Source organism: Oncorhynchus mykiss, chromosome 19 (assembly GCF_057628025.1).
Source record: "Oncorhynchus mykiss isolate SJ-2025 chromosome 19, ASM5762802v1, whole genome shotgun sequence".
Lineage (NCBI taxonomy): Eukaryota > Metazoa > Chordata > Actinopteri > Salmoniformes > Salmonidae > Oncorhynchus > Oncorhynchus mykiss.
Genome location: NC_143040.1, coordinates 38,702,322 through 38,725,528, shown reverse-complemented (window position 1 = coordinate 38,725,528; position 23,207 = coordinate 38,702,322). Strand labels below are relative to the sequence as shown.

The 23,207-nt window shown below is 41.8% G+C and overlaps 2 protein-coding genes across 8 annotated transcripts in view; both read right to left on the bottom strand.

The window, feature by feature from the left end:
- Nucleotides 1–220: 220 nt before the first annotated feature.
- LOC110497638 (eukaryotic translation initiation factor 2 subunit 1) lies at nucleotides 221–8,917 on the bottom strand. The gene is made up of 8 exons (XM_021573882.3): nucleotides 8,747–8,917; nucleotides 8,015–8,263; nucleotides 7,729–7,808; nucleotides 6,587–6,738; nucleotides 6,202–6,308; nucleotides 5,212–5,309; nucleotides 1,297–1,440; nucleotides 221–1,058 (listed from the first exon to the last, which is right to left on the bottom strand). The coding sequence occupies exons 2-8, from the start codon at nucleotides 8,253–8,255 to the stop codon at nucleotides 933–935; spliced, it is 948 nt and encodes a 315-aa protein (XP_021429557.1). The 5' UTR covers nucleotides 8,256–8,263; nucleotides 8,747–8,917; the 3' UTR covers nucleotides 221–932.
- A 2,361-nt stretch (nucleotides 8,918–11,278) lies between these two features.
- The window catches only part of LOC110497636 (protein PALS1), a 49,491-nt gene continuing 37,562 nt past the window's right edge, over nucleotides 11,279–23,207 (bottom strand). For 5 of the 7 annotated variants that reach the window (XM_021573876.3, XM_021573878.3, XM_090210990.1 and 2 more), the window contains 8 exons: nucleotides 22,624–22,770; nucleotides 22,029–22,268; nucleotides 18,949–19,132; nucleotides 18,685–18,828; nucleotides 15,404–15,571; nucleotides 14,963–15,165; nucleotides 14,309–14,419; nucleotides 11,279–14,152 (listed from right to left, as the gene is read on the bottom strand). In XM_021573876.3, the coding sequence (XP_021429551.3) occupies nucleotides 13,976–14,152; nucleotides 14,309–14,419; nucleotides 14,963–15,165; nucleotides 15,404–15,571; nucleotides 18,685–18,828; nucleotides 18,949–19,132; nucleotides 22,029–22,268; nucleotides 22,624–22,770 (1,374 nt within the window). In that variant the 3' untranslated portion in view covers nucleotides 11,279–13,975. Of the gene's footprint in view, nucleotides 14,153–14,308; nucleotides 14,420–14,711; nucleotides 15,166–15,403; nucleotides 15,572–18,684; nucleotides 18,829–18,948; nucleotides 19,133–22,028; nucleotides 22,269–22,623; nucleotides 22,771–23,207 lie in introns of all 7 variants that reach the window. The other 2 variants (XR_016488917.1, XR_016488918.1) reach the window with 1 other exon arrangement.

Here is a 23,207-nt window from a genome sequence, read left to right as displayed (position 1 = left end):
TTATTTGTTTAATGTAATGTTTAGAATGTAGTCCTGTCAAAATAGAAATACATCCAGAATGCACCATAAGTTATAAAGATCTGTATGAGTTGGTTAGGTGAGCATTATACTCTCCCTTCCGACATTTCACTTGAACCATATTGAGCTGGAAAACGACAAGAAAGCTATTGTCCTTTCATGGAGTTGGGGAGACAGCCAAGGCCACTTTCAAAAGTACTCATTCCTAAAATATGTCCTTGCTATATATAAAACACTTGTCTTATTATATTCTCAGAATATATCAAAACCCCTACTCACTCTAGCCTGGTCCTATACTGTATGTGTCACAAAGAGTTGGTTAAAGAACATTCAGCAGGGGACCAGGCTACCACCCCACCAACCCAAGCCGTGTCCCATTTTGTATTATATGTGCTGTAGCCAACTCTTCCACACAGAGAGAAGTTGGCTACAGCACAAATAGGCTAATCCTACCCCAACCCACCCGTTCTGATGCAATTCAAACAGCTAGGGTTCAGTGATCATATTCAGTTGTTATTGTGTCCATTGTTATAATCACAGAGGCCTTTCCCAGCCCTGTGTTTGGCAGTATGACAGTCAGTGCCTGTAGCCATCTCTATCAGTCTCCCTGAGATGGTCCCTGCTACTGATCCAAAGGGTTCAGTTGGAGAGACGTTCTAGAATGCTTGATTTGACATGAAGTTCGTCATCTCATCAGACAGGGCCTGTATTCATGAAATATCTCAAAATAGGAGTTCTGATCTAGGATAAGTTTAGCCTTTTAGATCATTATGCATTGGATTACATATGGGGGTGGGGTGGTCTGAACCTAGACCAGCACTCCTACTCTGAGATGCTTTATGAATACATGCTCTGGACTGCATATGTATAATTGGTCTCGTCGTCGTATCCAATCCCTCAGTTCTTCATCTAGTTTAGTCCTCTGCCTTGGCCTCCATCTCTCCATCTTCGTCATCTCCGTCCACCTCAGCGTTCTCTCTCTCCAGTTGCTCCAGCTGGCGGGCCAGCTCTGTCTCATCTATGTCTGTCACAACCTTCGCCTGGAGGGGAGGAAAACATAAGACATTAACACATGGACATTGAAGGCGCAATGTCCTGAACATTGTTGCTGTTTATAATACTGTTTTAATGCGAGATTTTTAAATATTTTTTTATTTACATGAAACTTCTAACCACCCCACCATGGACTTTCCATTGTCCCCCTCTTTCTATAGTGTATTAAAATACAGCAAACATATGATTTTATGTAACTTATGACAATAAGGTAATTGTACTGACCTCCATCTGGATGTTAAACACGCCTCGCTTCTCCTCAATCTTCTCTTTGATGGCAGCCATGGCCTGGTTGAGGACGGAGAGACCCTCTGTGCGCTCCAGTGTGGTGGTGGTCATGACGTAGCGCGGCGGCGCTATCAGGTTAATCTGTCAGGTAACCAAAGAGACACTATGTTGTGATACATTCAGCCTTTTCCCTGACACAGATCTTGGACTAAAAGTCACTTTCAGTGGATGCTTTTGTCTTTTTTAATATATATTTTTAATGTGTATACAGTACCAGTCAAGAGTTTGGACACACCTACTCATTTCAAGGGTTTTTCAATATTTTTTAAAAAACCATTGAATACAATGTAGAATAATAGTGAAGACATCAAAAGTATGAAATAACCAATGTGGAATCACCTAACCAAAAAAATATATTTTATATTTGAGACTCTTCAAAGTAGCCATCCTTTGCCTTGATGACAGCTTTGCACACCATTGACATTCTCTCAACCAGATTCATGAGGTAGAGTCACCTGGAATGCATTTCAGTTAACAGGTGTGCCTTGTTAAAAGTTAATTTGTGGAATTTCTTTCCTTAATGTGTTGTGACAAAGTAGGGGTGGTACACAGAAGACAGCCATATTTGGTAAAATACCAAGTCCATATTATGGCATGAACAGCTCAAATAGGCAAAGAGAAACGACAGTCCATCATTACTTTAAGACATGAAGTTCAGTCAATATGGAACATTGAGAACTTTGAAAAAGTTTCTTTAAGTGCAGTCGCAAAAATCATCAAGCGCTATGATGAAACTAGCTCTCATGAGGACCGCCACAGGAAAGTAAGTTCCAGAGTTACCTCTGCTGCAGAGGATACGTTTATTAGAGTTACCAGCCTCAGAAATTGAAAGCCCAAATAAATGCTTCAGAGTTCAAGTAACAGACACATCTCAACATCAACTGTTCAGAGGAGACTGTGAAATAAGGCCTTCATGGTCGAAGTGCTGCAAAGAATCCACTACTAAAGGACATCAATAAGAACAAGAGACTTGTTTGAGCCAAGAAACACAAGCAATGGACATTAGACTGGTGGAAATCTGTGCTTTGGTCTAATGAGTCCAAATTCGAGATTTTTGGTTCCAACCGCAGTGTCTTTGTAAGACGCAGAGTAGGTGAACGGATGATCTCCACATGTGTGGATTCCACCGTGAAGCATGGAGGAGTACAGGTTCTGAATACTTATGTAAATGTGATATTTTAGTTTTTTTTTTTAAATACACATTTGCTAAAATGTCTAAAAACCTGTTGTTGCTTTTTCATTTTTGGGTATTGTGTGTAGATAAATGGGGGAAAAAAACTATTTAATCAATTTTAAAGTAAAGTAACAAAATTTTGAAAAAGTCCAGGGCTCTGAATACTGCAAAATGACCACTGCAAAATGATCCGTTTCTCTGGTTTTACTATTTATAGGTATGTGTTTGAGTAAAATTAACATTTTTGTTTTATTCCATAAATTACTGACAACATTCCTCCCAATTTCCAAATAAAAATAGTCATTTAGAGCATTTCTTTTCAGAAAATGACAACTGAAAACCTCTGGAATGTGATCAACAGGAAGAGCTGAGCTGCTTGAATCAGTCAGGAAGTTAAAGCTTGGTCGCAAATGGGTCTTCCAAATGGACAATGACCCCAAGCATACTTCCAAAGTTGTGGCAAAATAGCTTAAGGAAAGAAAGTCAAGGTGTTGGATGTGCCATCACAAAGCCCTGACCTCAATCCTATAGAAAATTTGTGGGCAGAACTGAAAAAGCATGTGCGAGCAAGGAGGTCTACAAAACCTGAAGCAGTTCCACCAGCTCTGTCAGGAGGAATGGGCCAAAATTGACCCAACTTATTGTGGGAAGATTGTGGAAGGCTTTCCAAAATGATTGACCCAACAATTTAAAGGCAATGCTACCAAATACTAATTGAGTGGTTATAAACTTCTGACCCACTGGGAATGGGATGAAATAAATAAAAAGCTGAAATAAATCACTACTATTATTCTGACATTTCACATTCTTAAAATAAAGTGGTCATCCTAACTGGCCTAAGAAAGGGATTTTTTTACTAGGATTATATGTCAGGAATTGTGAAAAACTGAGTTCAAATGTATTTGGCTAAAGCGTATGTAAACTTCCGACTTCAATTGTATGTATACACACACACTACCGTTCAAAAGTTTGAGGTCACTTAGAAATGTCCTTGTTTTCCATGAAGACATACATGAAATTAGTTGAAAAATGAATAGGAAATATAGTCAAGACGTTGACAAGGTTATAAATAATTATTTTTAATTTAAATAATGTCCTTCAAACTTTGCTTTCGTCAAAGAATCCTCCATTTGCAGCAATTACGGCCTTGCAGACCTTTGGCATTCTAGTTGTCAATGTTGCGGTTATCTGAAGAGATTTCACCCCACGCTTCCTGAAGCACCTCCCACAAGTTGTATTGGCTTGATGGGCACTTGTTACATACCATATGGTCAGGCTTCTCCCACAACAGCTCAATAGGGTTGAGATCCGGTGACTGTGCTGGTCACTCCATTATAGACAGAATACCAGCTGACTGCTTCTTCCCCAAATAGTTTTTGCATAGTTTGGAGCTGTGCTTTGGGTCATTGTCCTGTTGTAGGAGGAAATTGGCTCTAATTAAGCACCGTCCACAGGGTATGGCATGGCGTTGCAAAATGGAGTGATAGCCTCCCTTCTTCAAGATTATTTTTACCCTGAATAAATCTCCCACTTTACCACCCCCAGACCATCACATTGCCTCCACCATGCTTGACAGATGGCGTTAAGCACTCCTCCAGCATCTTTTCATTTTTTCTGCGTCTCATGAATGTTCTTCTTTGTGATCCGAACACCTCAAACTTAGATTAGTCTGTCCATAACACTTTTTTCCAATCTTCTGTTCAGTGTCTGCGTAATTTTGCCCCTCTTAATATTTTATTTTTACTGGCCAGTCTGAGATATGGCTTTTTTGCAACTCTGCCTAGAAGGCCAGCATCCCGGAGTTGCCTCTTCACTGTTGACGTTGAAACTGGTGTTTTGCGGGTACTATTTAATGAAGCTGCCAGTTGAGGACTTGTGAGGCTTCTGTTTCTCAAACTAGACACTAATGTACTTGTCCTCTTGCTCAGTTATGCACCGGCGCCTCCCACTCCTCTTTCCATTCTGGTTAGAGCCAGTTTGCGCTGTTCTGTGAAGGGAGTAGCACACAGCGTTGTACGAGATCTTCAGTTTCTTGGCAATTTCTCGCATGGAATAGTCTTCATTGCTCAGAACAAGAATAGACGGACGGGTTTCAGAAGAAAGTTATTTGTTTCTGGCCATTTTGAGCCTGTAATCAAACCCAGAAAATGCTGATGCCCCCAGATACTCAACTAGTCTAAAGAAGGCCAGTTTATTGCATCTTTAATCAGTTTTCAGCTGTGCTAACATAATTGCAAAAGGGTTTTCTAATGATCAATTAGCCTTTTAAAATGATAAGCTTGGATTAGGTAACACAATGTGTCATTGGAACACAGGAGTGATGGTTGCTGATAATGGGCCTCTGTACGCCTATGTAGATATTCCATAAAACATCTGCCATTTTCAGCTACAATAGTAATTTACAACATTAACAATGTCTACACTGTATTTCCGATCAATTTGATATTATTTAAATGGACAAAACCCGCTTTTCTTTAAAAAACAAGGACATTTCTAAGTGACCCCAAACTTTTGAATGGTAGTGTATATAAAACAATTTTTTAAGGAAAGAAATTCATGGGGAAAAAATGGGTTCCCTGCTGAAAAAGTCTGAATACCAATGGTCTAGGATTATACTATGTTTAATCTGGGTCCGTAAAAAAAACGGACTATTGAGGGGTGTTTGTTGTTTTATTTACCTTGATTGGCATGGCGTCTGTGGAGCAGCCCAGCCCCGCCCTCAACGCTTCTTTGACAGCATCAATCCCCTCATACCCGTAACAGGCCACCTCAATGTCTGAGGGAGACATGGGAGTTGGCTTAAGTGGGTTCCCAAAAATATTATTCTAAAACACAGTGGCAGTTCTAGCTTGTATGGCTCCCTGGGCGAACCCCCCTTCAGACATTTGGAACAACACAAATAATCATAACATTTTAAACTATATAAATATAAAATATACAAAAGTAAGACTAATAAATATCAAAAAGTAATAACAAAGGCAAATAGAAACAAAGTGTATATAAATACAAAGAAAAAAATTATTGAAATACACTATTACTAACAAAAAACCCACAAATAAAACTAAATTGCACAAATCCTATATTACACAAACACACAAATAGAATAACACACTTATAAAGAAGATAACCTGCTTATTACACTATTGCACGTCAAACAAGAAACACACAAACTAAATTGCACAACTAATTGCATTAGTACTGTACAAAGTTAGAAGGGTGCTATTTGACAGATTCCCCCGCTCCCCCTACCTCAGGCTTCCAGTGGGGAGACCTGAGGTCAACCTACCCACACTCCCCTCCTCATCTCGTACTTCTGAGTTGGAGACCTTCCCAGGCAGTAGCCTGCCTAGCTCATAAACTAGAATCAGGGCACCCACTCCGACAAGGTTAATTGACCCACAGTCCCACACGGTGACATGATATCATTGATGTGATGTGCAAATGAGCGATAGATAACCCATCGCACAAATGTCACCATTCCAAATTATTATTATTATTATTTAAAAAATGGTGTGGGCGCCCCGTGCCGTGTCGGCATGGGCTGCCCATGTCGCCTCTCCCTAAATCCGCCACTGCTAACACATTAGTATAATGCTATATCAAGATTCATCAAGACACTGCTGTGTATATGATGTACATGTACCCAGGTAAGTGTTAGGTGTACATACCTGCCCTGATTTTGACAGCTTGTGGGGTCAGTCTTCTGTTGATGTTGTCAATGAGGACAGCCTTCTCCTCCTCTGTCAGGTCCAGACAATCTAAAACGGCTGGGTCCCTGTGGGCCAAAACACCAGTCATTAACACATTCAATCCTGGGAGGTCCAGGGCAATAGCTAAATAATATGTCTATTGATGCAAGAGAAACAGATTTGCATCTAGTCTCGCTTGGGCAAATTTGTATCTAACCAGGAGACTAATCTATGGAATATTTTTCTTCCATTTCTAGTTCCGTAAGTCTGTTTGAAACTAAGAATGGAAAATCATATTTTTGTGGATAAATGTCTAAACAAGAGAATCCCGTCCACCAACCCTGACCAGGTTGTCAGTACTTACGCCACAGCCTGTTTGAAGACATCATAGGCTCCGTATCCAGGCCGCTTGTACTTCTCATCAAACACCCAGGCGGTGCGTGTGAACAGGCTCTCCAGCTGCTCATCTTTGGTGTACTCCAGAACCTCAGCCACATGCCTCAATATGCTGTACACCTGTCATGACAGAAGACACACAAGTCTAGGTTCCCCTCCAGAAATTATATCTGAATATATCAGTTGACAACACATCTAAGAGTACCAAAACTTAACATAACCAGCCCTTCTGCATTGTCAGCCCAAGGCAAAATAGTATATTGTACTAGGGTTGTTCCACCAACTCGGCGACTTCTGAGAAGTGTTTATTGGTAAAAAAATATATATATAAAAAAACATTTATTTCACCAAATTTTAACATTGTCGTAAATAGCAATCAAGAGGTTAAATAAATAAAAATGACTACAGTAAATTTACATGTGTGATATGTGGTTGTGTCTCATCTAGGTATTTTAAGAAGAATGCACTAACTAAGTTGCTCTGGATAAGAGCATCTGCTAAATTACTCAAATGTAAACGTAAGTGCCAAATAAAGTAACAGGATTGACGATTTAATCTTAAATCATGCATAAATCCCCTTGTGACAGGGGAGCTTGTTGTGTGCAAAAGGGAGCGGCAATTGAATGAAAGCTTCACAAAAACGTTTTTTTGTAACATATTTTCTAGCCTTTCTATCTACAGGTAATGAATGACATGTTATGCTCGACCCACTCAGTTTCCCACCACAAAACACCAGAAAATTGCCAAAAAGAGCAGAACTAGCTCACCTGCTTTTACACTATGATTTGTCTATTAGATGTTCAATGTATCTTAAAAAATATATATTTAAAAAGGAATAGTTTCACAATATTAAATATAGTTCAGTTCACGTAACAGGGTTGACCATAAATGAGGGACAGTAAATTATTCACTAATAAATAATCAAGTTCAGAAATGACCATCAAAGCAACCAAATAACTAGGGCTTTACAATGATGGTAAAATCTTGGAGAAAGGCTTTGCTTAAGTGGGTTAAAATTTTCCTAGAAGTTAGAGGGTACATGGAAGGCACATGTAAAAACAAGGACTTTTGGCACTTTGTCTTTATAATGTGAGGATTTAGATAACATACCGTTTTGGATTTGGTGAATTTGTCTTCGCACTTGATTGCCTCCTCGGGTGAAACTCTTCTCTTGGACAGATCAATGTAACCTAGAGAGAGAGAGCAGGGAAATGAACCGGTAAATTATAGTATATTCATATCACAATGAGAACAGGACAACTTGCTTAGTCCCAGATCTATTTCTGTCTTGACAAATCCTATGGTTATCTGTGACAAGTTGGCAAGGAAACACAAACAAATATGGGACCAGGCTACAAGTCAACCCATCACAATTCCCGAGCATTTTTCCTCTCACCTTTCTCCTTATCCACTCGGATGACGACCACACACTCGTTGCGTCCGATCCTGATGAGTTTGTTAATGGAGCGGATACGTCTGCGAGACAACTCGCTAAGGAGGATCATGCCTTCAATGTTGTTGTACTCCAGTAGACTTACGTAGGCTCCCATCTCTGCGATGGAGCGCACGTTGACCATCACCACATCGTCCACCTCTGGAAACCTGTGCTGGTAGAATCTACAGCTGAGCGACGGCATCCTGCACTCTGTGGTCAAGATGATTTCAAGTAAGTGAGTAAGCAGCAGAGGATAGTAGTCATTGCATTCTCATTCTGCCTATATGTTATCACACTCTGCCAAGCAGGCGTAATTCTTGCAAAATGTAGATCACTATATAGCAAATTATCATGGGCAAAGAACTAAGTAGGTGAACAGATGTATACGTTGTTGGAAGAAAACCTTTGTACTGTATAAGTAGCAGGCTAACGTTAGCTCGCAGTAGCAAACAGCTGCCAGTGACTGCCAGCTTATTCTGAATGATGGGTTTCTAGTTAACTAGCAAAGCAAATCTAACCAACCTTATCTAGCTACAACACATTCACATGTAGCTAGAAAACCAGCTCGATAGGATACTAGCCTGAGGGACAGGTTAGCTAATGTTAACTAGCTAACGTAACGCTTTTGAGTCTCATCCGTTCATCACCAATCATTCATTATTTCAGAACTTCACAATCAAACGTTATACTCACCTTATATAGTATATCCACAACTTGAGATTTAACTATATGAATATGTCTGTATTATAAGTTATTACATTAAACTGTAGTAATTGAAATGTATCAGTTGAGGGGATAAAATTCGACTGTTTCATCGACATGCGTGAACGAGGCGACAACTTAAACTTACCCGGAAGCGGAACTGGAAACATGCACTCCAAAAAAATACCATCGGTATTTTAGCAAATAGATTTCCCATTGAAATTAGCAGTTTGTGGTTTCTCCACAAGGTGTCACCCCGTGAGGGTTTTGAAGCAAGTTTAACAAAAGCACAAAACATTAAAAACACCTTCCTAATATTGAGTTACAGGACTAAGATTGAATCCTACTACACCGGCTCTGACGCTCAACAGATGTGGCAGGGCTTGCCAACTATTAGACTACAAACGGAAACCCAACCATGAGTTGCCCAGTGACGCAAGCCTACCAGATGAGCTAAATGCCTTTTATACTTTCTTTGAGGCAAGCAACACTGAAGCATGCATGAGAGCACCAGCTGTTCAATAACGACTGTGTGATCACTCTCCATTGCCGATGTGAACAAGACCTTTAAACAGGTCAACATTCACAAAGCCACAGGGCCAGACGGAATATCAGGACGTGTGCGCTGACCAACTGGCAAGTGTCTTTCCCTCCTAGACAAAAGGAACACCTACGTGAGAATGCTGTTCATTGACTACAGCTCAGTGTTCAACACCATAGTGCCCACAAAGCTCATCACTAAGCTAAGGACCCTGGGACTACATCCCTCTGAAACTGGATCCTGGACTTCCTGACGGGCCGGTAAGGTGGTAAGAGTAGGCAACAACAGATCTGCCAAGTTGATCCTCAACATGGGGGCCCCTCAGGGGTGCGTGCTTTGTCCCCTCCTGTATACCCAAGACTGCGTGGCCAAGCACGACTCCAACACCATCATTAAGTTTGCTGACGACAACAATGGTAGGCCTGATCACCGACAACGATGAGACGGCCTATAGGGAGCTCAGAGACCTGGCAGTGTGGTGCCAGGACAACAACCTCTCCCTCAACGTGAGCAAGACAAAGGAGCTGATTGTGGACTACAGGAAAAGGAGGGCCGAACATGCACCCATTCACATCGACGGGCCTGAATTGGAGCGGGTCGAGAGTTAAGTTCCTTGGTGTCCACATCACCAATAAACTATCATGGTCCAAACACACCAAGACAGTTGTGAAGAGGGCACTACAACACATTTTACCCCCCAGGAGACTGAAAAGATTTCGCATGGGTCCCCAGATTCTCAAAAAGTTCTACAGCTGCACCATCGAGAGCATCCTGACCGGTTGCATCACCGCCTGGTATAGCAACTGCTCACCATCCGATCGGCGCTACAGAGGGTAGTGCGTTCGGCCCAGTACATTACTGGGGCCAAGCTTCATGCAAACCAGAACCTATATACTAGGCGATGTCAGAGGAAGGACCCAAGAATTGTTAAAGGAACGCCAACTCTAGGTCCAAAAGGCTCCTTAACAGCTTCTACCCCCAATACATAAGATTGCTGAACAATTAATCAGATGGCCACCAGGACTACTTACATTGACACCGCCCCTTTGTTTTTATACTGCTGCCACTCACCATTTATTATCTATGCAGTCACTTTACCCCATGTACAAATTACCTTGACTAACCTGTACCCCCTGTATATATTATTTTAATATTTCATTTATTTAGTAAATATTTTAAACTATTGCTTGAAGTGCATTGTCAGTTAAGGCCTTGTAAGTAAGCATTTCACTGTAAGGTGTATTCGGCGCATGTGACAAATAACATTTTTTGAGTTGCACTTGCACCCCCGCTTTGCCCTCAATTTGCCAGGGCATAGACTCTACAAGGTGTCGAAAGTGTTCCTCAATTGTCTCAAGGCTTAAAAATCCTTCTTTAACCCATCTACTCCACTTCATCTACACTGATTAATGTGGATTTAAAAAGTGACATCAATAAGGGATCATAGCTTTCACTTGGATTCACCGGGTCAGTCTATGTCATGGAAAGCACATGGAATGGAATGTTTGTACACTTCTGTGTTGAGTTGACCACTTACATATTACATGGCATAGAAATTAGTGCATACCTCATACTCTTCCCCCTAAGGGAGTGGCTGTTGACTACGCTTGATGCTGCCGCCAAGTCTGAGGAGACTGGCCTTAGTTCAAGAAAAGTAATTTAAGTTTAATGGCTCCACCTTGCTTTGAGATTCAAATTAATGTGCCAAATGTTTTAATACCCCTGTCAGATCTTTTAAAGGAGGACATTATCATACAATGAAAAAGGTTTCAATCTCACTCAAGTTCCGTTATCTTATCTATATTTTAGTGTCAATCAACTCTGACCCCACAATCTCTGTAGTCTGACCTCTTGGCATCATCATACATTCCTATAATTTCTACAGCAGCTCTTTAAACAGTGCTGAATAAATAAAATAACCCACCTCTACTTCTATCAATTTGGTATTTAATCCACTTGAATAATTCATACAAAAACAGATCTAAAGAAAGTGATTTTTAATAATACAGCAACTTTACATTCATTAGTTCTACTTCCCAGTTAACGGCTCAAACCTACACAAGGTGTGTACTGTGTATACTAAAAAGGGATAGACATTCTGAACTAGACTGGTCCCAGATCTGAATGGCCACCATTCTCAGAATAGGAGTGCTGATCTAAGATAATTTCCCCCCTTTTGATAATAATAACAATGAATAGGGATGACCTGATCCTAAATCAGCACTTCTACTCTGAGAAACTAAATACGGCCCTATGTAGCTAACATCTATGGGAAACATGACAAATCGCCAGAGGAGCTGCGTAAAACACACAGATCTGGGATCAGGCTAGCACTGAGCGGTTCCTGGAGTTTGATCCAAAACGGAGGGATGGATAGGCGTTCGAGTCATCATTCACAGGTGCATTACTCTGTACTTAAATCTATCTTTAACATTACAAATATATCAAATGTTAAGTATCTAGATACACCATGATTATCATCAATAACCAAAAATAAAAAAATGTGAAATGGTCTTTGCAAAACTATTTCCCATTGTCTACTAGAGATAATACTTGCCTGCATTACAGTGACAGTCCTGTCTCTGTGCACACACACACACACGAAGACAATCACACAAAGTCAGCATATTATAATCAAGGGTGAGCTGAAACCTATGATCATAAACACCAGATGCAAAAACAAAAACAACTATTTTTCGGTTCGGTCGAGTTAATTTCAGACCCATATCAAAAAGTAGAACAAAATTTCAATAACAGCTTTGAAAAATCACTGACAAATAATAAAATCACACATTTAAGATGTCACATGTGGTGAATACTACTGGATTAAAATACAGCATAGTTGGATAGGTTATAATGCATTTAAGTGAATTATAAAATGCATTGATTTCAAACAAAGCATTTATGAAGTATTGATTATTAAGAGAATCCCACAGACAGCGGTGCTCAGATGTTCCTTAGTGTTTTCCATGAATAGAATACTGCTGGTTACACTTGTAGAAATATAATTCAATTTCTATGGTCACAATCCTACAGATTAGCACAGGAAGTGTGCATGTTGAATACTGAGATCAAGAAAATGAAGACATAAAGTTACCCCTCAAGATTTTAGTGTCATAACTTTTAAACACCTCTAATAATCTTTCTTCAATATCATCACTGTTGGTTTAAATCCTGTGATTCGGGACAGGACAGTTTTCTATTTAGCGATGACTCGTAGTGCTTGGGTAGAGGTAAGGGGTGTAGTGTGTTAGGACTGGTTTATCCTCCAGTACCCTTTTCACACTACTGAGCCAAGCTTTACTGCACTGACCTGGTTACGATCCACCATAGTTCCTGGAAAGGAAAATGTGAAAATATCAGAGCCAGCACACTCCAGTTTCGGTTGGCATGATAGTGTGAAAAGAGTATAAGGTAAGTAGGAGAAAGTGGCTCTTCACCATCTCTCAAATCAGATTGTCTAATTAATGTGGTGTCAAAACAACATTCAGATGAACCTCCAGCATTATACTGTGCTCTAGTGCAGACCAGGGTTCAAATAGCATTTTAAATCGTTCAAATACTTTTAAGGTTTTGCTTTTTGCCGACCTGGAGAGACAGTTTGGATAGGGATTACCGTTCTCGAACAATTCTATTTTCAATGATCCAAATAGTATTTGAAAGCAGGGCTGCTCTAGTTTAGAGGATAGAGGCCAGATGCAGAGATCATGACTGCGTCCCAAATGGCACCCTATTCCCTATATAGTAAATAACTGATCAGGACCCATAGTCCTACACCGGGATGTTATCACCTCACAGATGGTTTCATTAGGTGAGCAAATCACATCCGTGATGATACATTACTGAACAAAACACACACACCCGACCTCACACACGGGGTCAAGGAAACAGCAAGGGTACAACAACCAGTGTGTGTGTCTATAGTTTTGTGTAGGAGTCATTCACTGCCCCCTTCCCCCAAAGACATTTTATGCTCGCAAAGTGGGGTGGGGGGCCCAACAACATTTCACTTAGAGCCCCCAAAAGGCAAGCTCTGACCATGTCTGGGTATGGATGTGGGTACGCAGACCTGCAAGCCACTGCAGCCCCTCATGATGAGTTGAGATTTTTTTGTGGCCCCAACTCCTATCAAAGTTGCCCATCCCTGCCATAGATAGAAGCTATGGGTTCTTCTTATTATCGAAAGCTTCTTAAAAATAGAATATATTTACAATTATAAATAGTTATCAAAAGCAGAATAGAAGCACTAATTCGATTTCTGCCACCAAGTGCCAAGTCTTTACATACTTCTCTGGAATGTGAAAAGTTAATTTAGTGAAGAGAAATCCAGCAACGAAAAAAGGACAAATAATCAGAGCAATAATAAGACAATAATTAATTTCCCCAGGCAGTCTCAGAAGGGAAGAGAAGAGCTCGGCTCAGTTCAGTTCAGTTCAACATCACATGTAGTGATAAGCATTTTAAGTGTTTTATTCATCTTCAGCTTGAGTGTTGATTGAGGATCTTCTACTAGTCTCATACTGTGATTCTGGTTGGAGAATGGAGTCAAGGCTAATTTTCAGCTAATAATTGTCTTCCCCCTGGGCAACTAATGTCCATGATCCAGGGTAACTCAAGCTCTTCATTGAACCAGTGAGTGCTGTGTCAGGTTAGTGTTGTGTCTGTATTATATTGCTCCTTCAACGTAGCCAGGAGGAGGGGACCCACTGTGGCTCAGTGTCCAGTTTGTTGATGAGCCTCAGCAGCTCCTGATATGCCTTGTCCTGGTCTGTGTTCACGATGGCTGCGTCAAACAGGTGGCCAAAGTTCTGCTCCATCTCACGGGCCTTCTCAATGATGTCTCGCAGCTCCTCCGGCTTAGGTAGAGAAAGGTTAGGAGATAAGAGATGGAACACAGAGCATGTTTCCCTACATTAGCTTGATGTCAAGTGAGTTAACTTTACTAAGGCTTATTAGATAAACCTTACTAAAAAAAGATGAGAAAACAGATTGTGATGTGTTAAAATGACTACCTTTGGGTTCTTGCTCTCCTTGGCCAGGAGGGCTCGCAACCGTTCTTGGGAGGGAGGAGCGATGAAGATTATGTAAGGCTTCAGATCAGAGTTACGCAGAATCTTCAGCGACTATAGCGAGACAAAGAAGAAGAGAGAAGGGGGAGAGAGAAAGAAGGGGGAGAGAAAGAGGGGGGGTGGGATTCACAGTCAGACAGCAGCAACAGACATGTTATGCTCTCTTAAGGCATCAGCATGCTTCAGTTTGGCTAGAGCGTGTATGCTCGCAAACTCCCTTAAAAAGACCTACGCTTGAAAGAAAAAAAAGCAGCAATAGTACCACTTGTCCATTTTGAGATACCGTAGCAGGTACACACTTCCTCTAAATAGTCAGAAACAATTTAAGGTATTGATGAATCCCTACTGTTGACCAATCACCGATGAAGGGGCGTGGACTGCGGCTGCCGATTTCCCTGCTTCCTCAAGAAAATATTTTGTGTGCCTGAACAACTAGTCCGAACTGTTTCGGCTGGGAAGCATGCAGACGCCTTTATCCTCTCCCTGTTGGTCTCACCTCTCTCCCCCTCCTTACCTCACCTGGGTGTGCAGACACAGAAGACAGGCCTTTGACCCCTCTCCCCCTCCCTCCGTCTCTCTACTCCCCCCCGTCCTCACCTGTGTGTGCAAACAGAGCAGACAGATCTTGCCCGTGTTGATGAGTTGACGGACAGAGTCGGTACTGGTTCCGTACAGGTTCTTCTCAAAGTCTCCCGACTCGATGAACTTCCCCGCGGTGGCGTCCATGTCAAAGGCCTGACGAGAGACGAAGTGGTAGTCCCTCCCACTCACCTCCACATCACGCCTGTTGCGTGTCGTGTCTGGAATAAACCCACTTTTATCAACATTTGTATTGCTTTTGTAAAAAAAAAAAATGATCAGGACAGGGGAACAGACAACGGCCGCAAAACCATTAAACATTTCTGGAATTAACAAAAATGACAAATCTCATTAACCAAATTCTATATGTCTTGAGTAATACTAAGCACCGAGGTGTGCAGTTCAAAGGGAAAGTTAACCCTTGAAAATGCACACAGGAATTCACACAAACACACTTACGTGGGACAGCTCCTCCAAATCTGTCTGGCTCGCTGGACAGCAGTCTCTGTCTTAGCTCGTTCTGCCCACAGTTGGGAGGACCAATCAGAGCAATGGGCCGCTTGCGATTGGCTGGCTGGTGGTAGAGCGCCATCTCCTCATAGGTCAGGATCTCCTCATTGTCATAGTCTGGGGAGGAGCAGAGAGACAGACGGTTTTAGTTTCATATCAAACAGCATTCATATCGTTGGCTCGAGAGAGACTTGGAGACTGAGAAAGACCTTTAACTGAAACGTCGACATACAGTGCCTTCAGAAAGTATTACCTTAACCTTAACTAATGACATATTTTGATGTTACAGCCTGAATTCAAAATGGATTACCCATCTACACACAATACCCCATAATGACAAAGTGAAATCATTTTTAGAAATGTTCGTTAATTTATAGAAAATTAAATATAGAAATATCTCATGTACATAGGTACAACAAATTGGTTGTTGATCATTGCTAGACAACCATTTTCAGGTCTTGCCATAGTTTTAACTTAAAACTACTTGAAAATCTAACTCCGCCCCTCTTTAGAGGAACAGTCTTCATGGTAAGCAACTCCAGTGTAGATTTGGCCTTGTGTTTAAGGTTATTGTCCAGCTGAAAGGTTAAGGCTGTCCACCAGACAATAGTAGATGAAGACTGAACCAGATTTTCCTCTAAACTCAGCCAAAAAAGAAACGTCACTTTTTCAGGACCCCGTCTTTCAAATTAACAAATTAACTTCACAGATCTTCATTGTAAAGGGTTTAAACACTGTTTCCCGTGCTTGTTCAATGAACCATAAACAATTAATGAACATGCACCTGTGGAACAGTCGTTAAGACACTAACAGCTTACAGACGGTAGGCAATTAAGGTCACAGTTATGAAAACTTAGGACACTAAAAGAGGCTATTTTACTGACTCTGAAAAACACCAAAAGAAAGATGCCCAGGGTCTCTGCTCATCTGCGTGAATGTGCCTTTGGTATGCTGCAAGGAGGCATGAGGACTGCAGATGTGGCCAGGGAAATAAATTGCAATGTCCGTACTGTGAGACGCCTAAGACGAACGCACAATATCGCCATCAGTGCTCAGACTGTCCGCAATAGGCTGAGAGAGGCGGGAGGCCTGTTGTAAGGCAGGTCCTCACCAGACATCAACGGGAACAACGTCACCCATGGGCACAGACTCACCCTCGCTGGACCAGACAGGACTGGCAAAAAGTGCTCTTCACTGACGAGTCGCGGTTGTCGTCTCACCAGGGGTGATGGTCGGATTCGCGTTTATCGTCGGAGGAATGAGCGTTACACCGAGGCCTGTACTCTGGAGTGGGATCGATTTGGAGGTGGAGGGTCCGTCGTGGTCTGGGGCGGTGTGTCACAGCATCATCGGACTGAGCTTGTTGTCATTGCAGGCAATCTCAACGCTGTGCGTTACAGGGAAGACATCCTCCTCCCTCATTTGGTACCCTTCCTGCAGGCTCATCCTGACATGACTCTCCAGCATGACAATGCCACCAGCCATACTGCTCATTACGTGCGTGATTTCCTGCAAGACAGGAATGTCGGTGTTCTGCCATGGCCAGCGAAGAGCCCGGATCTCAATCCTCCAGTCCCAGCATGTCTGGGACCGGAGGGTGAGGGCTAGGGCCATTCCCCCAAGAAATGTCCAGGAACTTGCAGGTGCCTTGGTGGAAGAGTGGGGTAACATCTCACAGCAAGAACTGGCAAATCTGGTGCAGTCCATGAGGAGATGCACTGCAGTACTTAATGCAGCTGGTTGGTGGCCACATCAGATACTGACAGTTACTTTTGATTTTGACCCCCCCCCCCCCCTTTGTTCAGGGACACATTATTCAATTTCTGTTAGTCACATGTCTATGGAACTTGTTCAGTTTATGTCTCAGTTGTTGAATCTTGTTATGTTCATACAAGTATTTACACATGTGAAGTTTGCTGAAAATAAATGCACTTGACAGCGTGAGTTTCTTTTTTTGCTGAGTTTAGGATAAAAAATGTTTTTAAAAAGAATATATAACATGGAGCCACGACTATCCTTGAAAATATGGAGAGTGGTATTCAGTAATGTGCTGTATTGGATTTGCCCCAAACACTTTGTATTCATGATTTAAAGTCAATTGTTAATTTGCAGTATTACTTTAGTGCCTTGTTGCAAACAGGATGCATGTTTTGGAATATTTTTATTCTGCTTCCTTTTCACTCATCAATTAGGTTAGTATTGTGGAGTAACTACAATGTTGTTGATCCATCCTCAGTTCTCTTATCACAGCTATTAAACTGTTTTAATGTAACCATTGACCTCATGGTGAATTCCCCGAGCGGTTTCCTTCCTCTCCGGCAACTGAGTTAGGAAGGATACCTGTATCTTTGTAATGACTGGGTGTATTGATTCACCATTCAAAGTGTAATAATAACTTCACCATGCTCAAAGTGATAGGTAAAAATTTTAAAAAGCAGATGTTGACTATCTACCAATAGGTGCCCTTCTTTGCGAGGCATTGGAAAACCTCACTGGTCTTTGTGGTTGAATCTGTGGTTGAAATTCACTGTTCGACTGAGGGACGTTACAAATAATTGTATGTGTGGGGTACAGAGATGAGGTAGTCATGTTAAACACCATTATTGCACACAGAGTGAGTCCATGCAACTTATGCGATTTGTAAAGCAAATTTTATCTCCCAAACTTATTTACGCTTGCGATAACAAAGGGGTTGAATACTTATTCTCGCAAGACGTTTCAGCTTTTCGTTTTTAATTAATTTGTGAAAATTTCAAAAAACATCATTCCACTTTGACATTATGGGGTATTGTGTAGGCCAGTGACAAAAAATCTAAATTGAATCCATTTTAAATTGAGGTTGTAACAACAAAATGTGGAAAAAGTCAAGGGTTGTGAATAATTTCTGTCACAAACTCCCCTGTACTTGTCATTTCTTCTACTATATATTGGGGTCATGCCAACTACAGCCCATAAAGTAATAATGTTCACTTTCACAGTACATTGTCTCTAGGCGAACGCTGGCTAAAATCTGTGATCTCCTTCTGTAACCCTGGGATATGAAATACGAGTAACAATCAATAGTGTGATGACAAGGAAAGTGTGTGGGGAAAGTCCATTAAAACAAGCAAAGTCTAAACATTCCAGAACCAAAAAACTCTTACTCAGACGATGTGGGAATACGGGCCGGGTCGTTCTACACCAGCCTTCCCACATCTCTGCTACAGCCCTCACTGCTGGTCTGGCCTTACCGTCGTTCTGCTTGGAGTTGTAAAGGAGCTTCTTCCTCTTCTTCTTGTTCTTCTTAGCACACCACAACTTTCCCGACTTCTCAGGCTCTTTATCCTCTTCTATGGTCTGCTTCATGGCCTCCCTCTGCTGCTGGAAGCTCTTGCCTGCATTTACAGAGAGGGAGAGATGGTTAACACTTCTCCAGGCATTGTGAGGTCTGATAATCTGCATATATAACCTGGCACTTGCCCACTGTTGTTGAGCCCTATTGTGAGGTAGTGTACCTGGTACTAGCCCGGCCAGGGGCTGGTTGTCCTCGTCTCCATCCCTGTAGGCCTGCCACCAGTTGGGGTCGTCCTGGCTGATGATGTGAAGGATGTCTCCTTTCTGGAAGCACAGGCCCAGCTCTCTGCACGGCACGTACGGGTCATCAGACGGGTCGTAGTCGAAGTGAGCTTTCACATGGACCTGGTGGAATAGAGGAAACAAAACATGACCTTGGTTTTCTAGTAGCTCGCACTGTATATTATAGAATTAAAAAGGATTCATATTTGTAAATATGGTCATGTTGCAGAGGCTCCAAAACAATTGACTGTTCATAATGGTGATGCATGCAGGAATCAAACCAACATTGGCCATGGGCCAGCATCATGCTCTGCAACCAGGGTTGGGGAGTAACGGATTGCGTGTAATTCGTTATTTGTAATGGATTAAAAAAAGAAAACGGTAACTGTAATCCGTTACGTTGCACACTTCTGTTCTCAATGACATTCAAATCAGCATTGAAAAAAATGTGCGAGTTTAAGTTTGTTACAGCGGAGCTAGTCTGACCACAAATCAGAGACCACTATGGTGACACACCAAATGTGTTTGATGGATCATGGGAAAAGAGCAGGAATGGGCTTTTGTAGGCTACAGGCCAAGCTATGTCTTCAAATGGTGTGGCTGCTGTCGGCATCCAAAGATCATCCAACTTTAATAAATGCTAGGAGGTAAGGCCGACAGCGATCCCCGATATCCGTGATACGGATATCACTTATTATTGATATCTACATAGCGCATTGATGTGAATCACACTGCTGCTCTCTCATTTAGCTATTTGCACTTTACGGATTGTGGTTGTTGTGGATGGCTGTTCACAAATCTATGTGTATTTGAACCCAATAATGGTTGAATTCAAGAAGTTTAAGCTGCCTATCAATCATTATTCTTGAAACCAGTGGACAGCCAGTGAAAAATGCACTCTTGCAACCGCTGCATAGCTCGGATCCAAGCCTATGGAATAAAAGTGGGGCTTTTATTGCTCAATCTAATTAATGCTAATAAAAAAAAGAAAGAATCCATAGGCCTAACAGACACATGCTCAAACTCGCACACTTTTGATAGGATTAAAAAAGGGGTGCTGTAGGTGCTACATCCATTTTTGGGGACACGCATTGTTTTAACCATGTTATGAGGCTATACAATGTTTGTTTACATCTACAATGTTTACAAACACTGGAGGAAAACAAGTTCACACACAACTCTTCAAAAGTTTGGGGTCACTTAGAAATCTTCTTGTATTTGAAAGAAAGCACATTTTTTGTCCATTAAAATAACACCAAAATGATCAGAAATACAGTGTTGACATTGTTAATGTTGTAAATGACTATTGTAGCTGGAAACGGCTGATTTGGAATGGAATATCTACATAGGCGTACAGAGGTCCATTATCAGCAACCATCAGCGAAACTGGCTCTAACCAGAATAGAAAGAGTGGGAGGCCCCGGTGCACAACTGAGCAAGAGCACAAGTATATTAGAGTGTCTAGTTTTTAAGAAACAGGCACCTCACAAGTCCTCAACTGGCAGCTTCATTAAATAGTACCTGCAAAACACCAGTCTCAATGTCAACTGTGAAGAGGCGACTCCGGCCTTCTAGGCAGAGTTGCAAAGAAAAAGCCATATCTTAGACTGGCCAATAAAAAGAAAAGATTAAGATGGGCAAAAGAGCACAGACACTAAACAGAGGAACTCTGCCTAGAAGGCCAGCATCCTGGAGTTGCGTCTTCACTGTTGACGTTGAGACTGGTGTTTTGTGGGTACTATTTAATGAAGCTGCCAGTTGAAGACTTGTGAGGTGTCTGTTTCTCAAACTAGACACTAATATACTTGTGCTCTTGCTCAGTTGGGCACCGGGGCCTTCCACTTCTCTCTCTATTCTGGTTAGACAGTTTGCGCTGTTCTGTGAAGGGAGTCATACACAGCGCTGTACAAGATCTTCAGTTTCTTGTCAATTTCTCACATGGAATAGCCTTCATTTCTCAGAACAAGAATAGACTGACGAGCTTCTGGCCATTTTGAGCCTGTAGTCGAACCCACAAATGCTGATGCTCCAGAAGGCCAGTTTTATCGCTTCTTTAATCAGACAGTTTTCAGCTGTGCTAACATAACTGCAATTAGCCTTTTAAAATTATAAACTTGGATAAGCTAACAACGTGCCATTGGAACACAGGAGTGATGGTTGCTGATAATGGGCCTCTGTACTCCTATGTAGATATTTCATAAAGCTATACGTCATTAATGATGTCTACACTGTATTTCTGATCAATTTGATGTTATTTTAAAAATAGACAAAAAAATAAGGACATTTCTAAGTGAACCCAAACTTTTGAACAGTAGGTATATCCCATTGATTCTTGAAGAATATAATTTATAAATGCCTCATAAGCTTAGTTCAACTGTCAAAGCCCACCAGAACCCAAAATAAACATGTTTTACTCCAATGATTATAAACTTTGTAAATGTAAACAAACACTGTATAGCCTCATAACACGGTTAAAACAATCACTTTGATATCATGGATGGTCAGTCCTTGCATCCATTTCTGGGTTATGCTCAGGTAAAACAATTTGGGTAATCTATATTTCCATATGTCCAAGTCCAATTCTTGAAGATCAAGGGGTATAACATTTATTGGAATGACTGGAATTCTGATAGAACTTAATCATATGATTATATGTAGTGAAAGTGATGGTTAGAAGAAGTCTACATAACCACCCATAAAGTAAAATTTTACATCCATATATGGCCAGCTATGTAAACATTAACATTGATTTATCCTGCAATAGATGTCGTTCAATTTGTAACATACATTTTTGCCTTCTTAAAATGTCTCTTAAGGGGAACATAATCTAAAAGTAACAGATTACAATTTTGGACAGGTAACTAGCAACTAACAGATTACATTTAGAAAGTAACCTACCCAACCCTGTCTGCAACCCACTGAGCCTGGAACAGTGTGATTGCTTCAGATAGACATCCCAGCCCAGGGGCTGAGAGGAGAGGTGAGGGGGGTTCTTGGATGAAGGTGCGTCTGTACTTACCACAGTCTCCTTGATGGGCGGGGGTTTGGTCTGTGGGCTGGGGATGAGGATGAAGGTCAGGTTGCCGTGCATGTCGGCCAGGATGTCGAAGACCTCGTTGACGTCCTTCCCTCGGATCTCCACTCCGTTGATCTCCAGAACCTCGTCTCCTTCATGGAGCAGCCCGCTGCGCTCCGCCGCCCCACCCTTCACTATGCGGCTTATTATCACGCTGTCCATGTCGTTACGCACCGTCGCTCCCTGCCACACAGACAGTGGAGAACAGAGGTTAGTGACTGTGCAGATACAGGAGGGTTTAAACTTTGTTAGGTAGAGGAGAGCGATTTTGGCTCTGTCTGAAAAGTGTACAAGCAGCTAAATTATTGATTCCTCCCGTCCTCGAATCCTTGCAACACTCTCAAAGCTCACTGGAGGAGATCCGAAGGGAGGGACCTTGAAGCCTCTTCTCCAATAAGTTTTAAGAGAGCGGGGCAAGACGTTGAGGAAACAAAAGACAGAGGGAATCAAGGCTTTAACAGCTTGTACACTTCAGACAGAGTCTATATCTACTCCTATGTTGATTCATGACAGTGTGTTTTATAGGGGTCTCTCTCACCAGTGGGATGTCCCTAGCCTTCTCGATGCAGACTATCTTGACGGTCTCCCCTCCCCACTGGGTGAGAGTTTCACAGTGGTCATCTGGGGTCAGGGGCTCCAGCTGCATCTCCTGCTCCGCAACACAGTCATGGGCCAGAAGCACTGCCTGTGGAGGGACAGGGGACATCGGGTTTGTCAGCCTTACCGGGTTAACTTTTAGACACGTAGATGCATGGACACAAGCATCCACACACGCACAGAGACCTGTATCTAACAGTACTGTACTTATTACTTCCAGAGCTGCTGTTCTAGTTTTGGTGGAAGGAAGACATCCAGGAAGACAAACATTACATTACAAAATAAACTTTCATTTCAGTAAGTAGTAACAGAATTTAATTTAATAATTTTCCCTGAGGGACAGCAGGTAAATAATTTTCCACTCCCTCCATCTGCCCCTGGGGAGAAATGCCTGGTTAGTTACCTCACTAGGTCTACCTCTATGGCAACCCTCAAAACAATACAGGGGAACCCCCCCCCAATATCCTCACTCCATAACATCCTACTGTGTGGATTGTGTTCCACAGGGCACACTGTAGCAAAACA

Excerpts from the sequence above, each read along its gene's own strand:
- LOC110497638 (XM_021573882.3), bottom strand. The coding sequence starts at position 8,255 with ATGCCGTCGCTCAGCTGTAGATTCTACCAGCACAGGTTTCCAGAGGTG. Across the intron at positions 6,309-6,586 it reads GTCTTCAAACAGGCTGTGGC|GGACCCAGCCGTTTTAGATT; the intron begins GTAAGTACTGAC and ends TTTGGCCCACAG. Across the intron at positions 1,059-1,296 it reads TGTTTAACATCCAGATGGAG|GCGAAGGTTGTGACAGACAT; the intron begins GTCAGTACAATT and ends CCTCCCCTCCAG.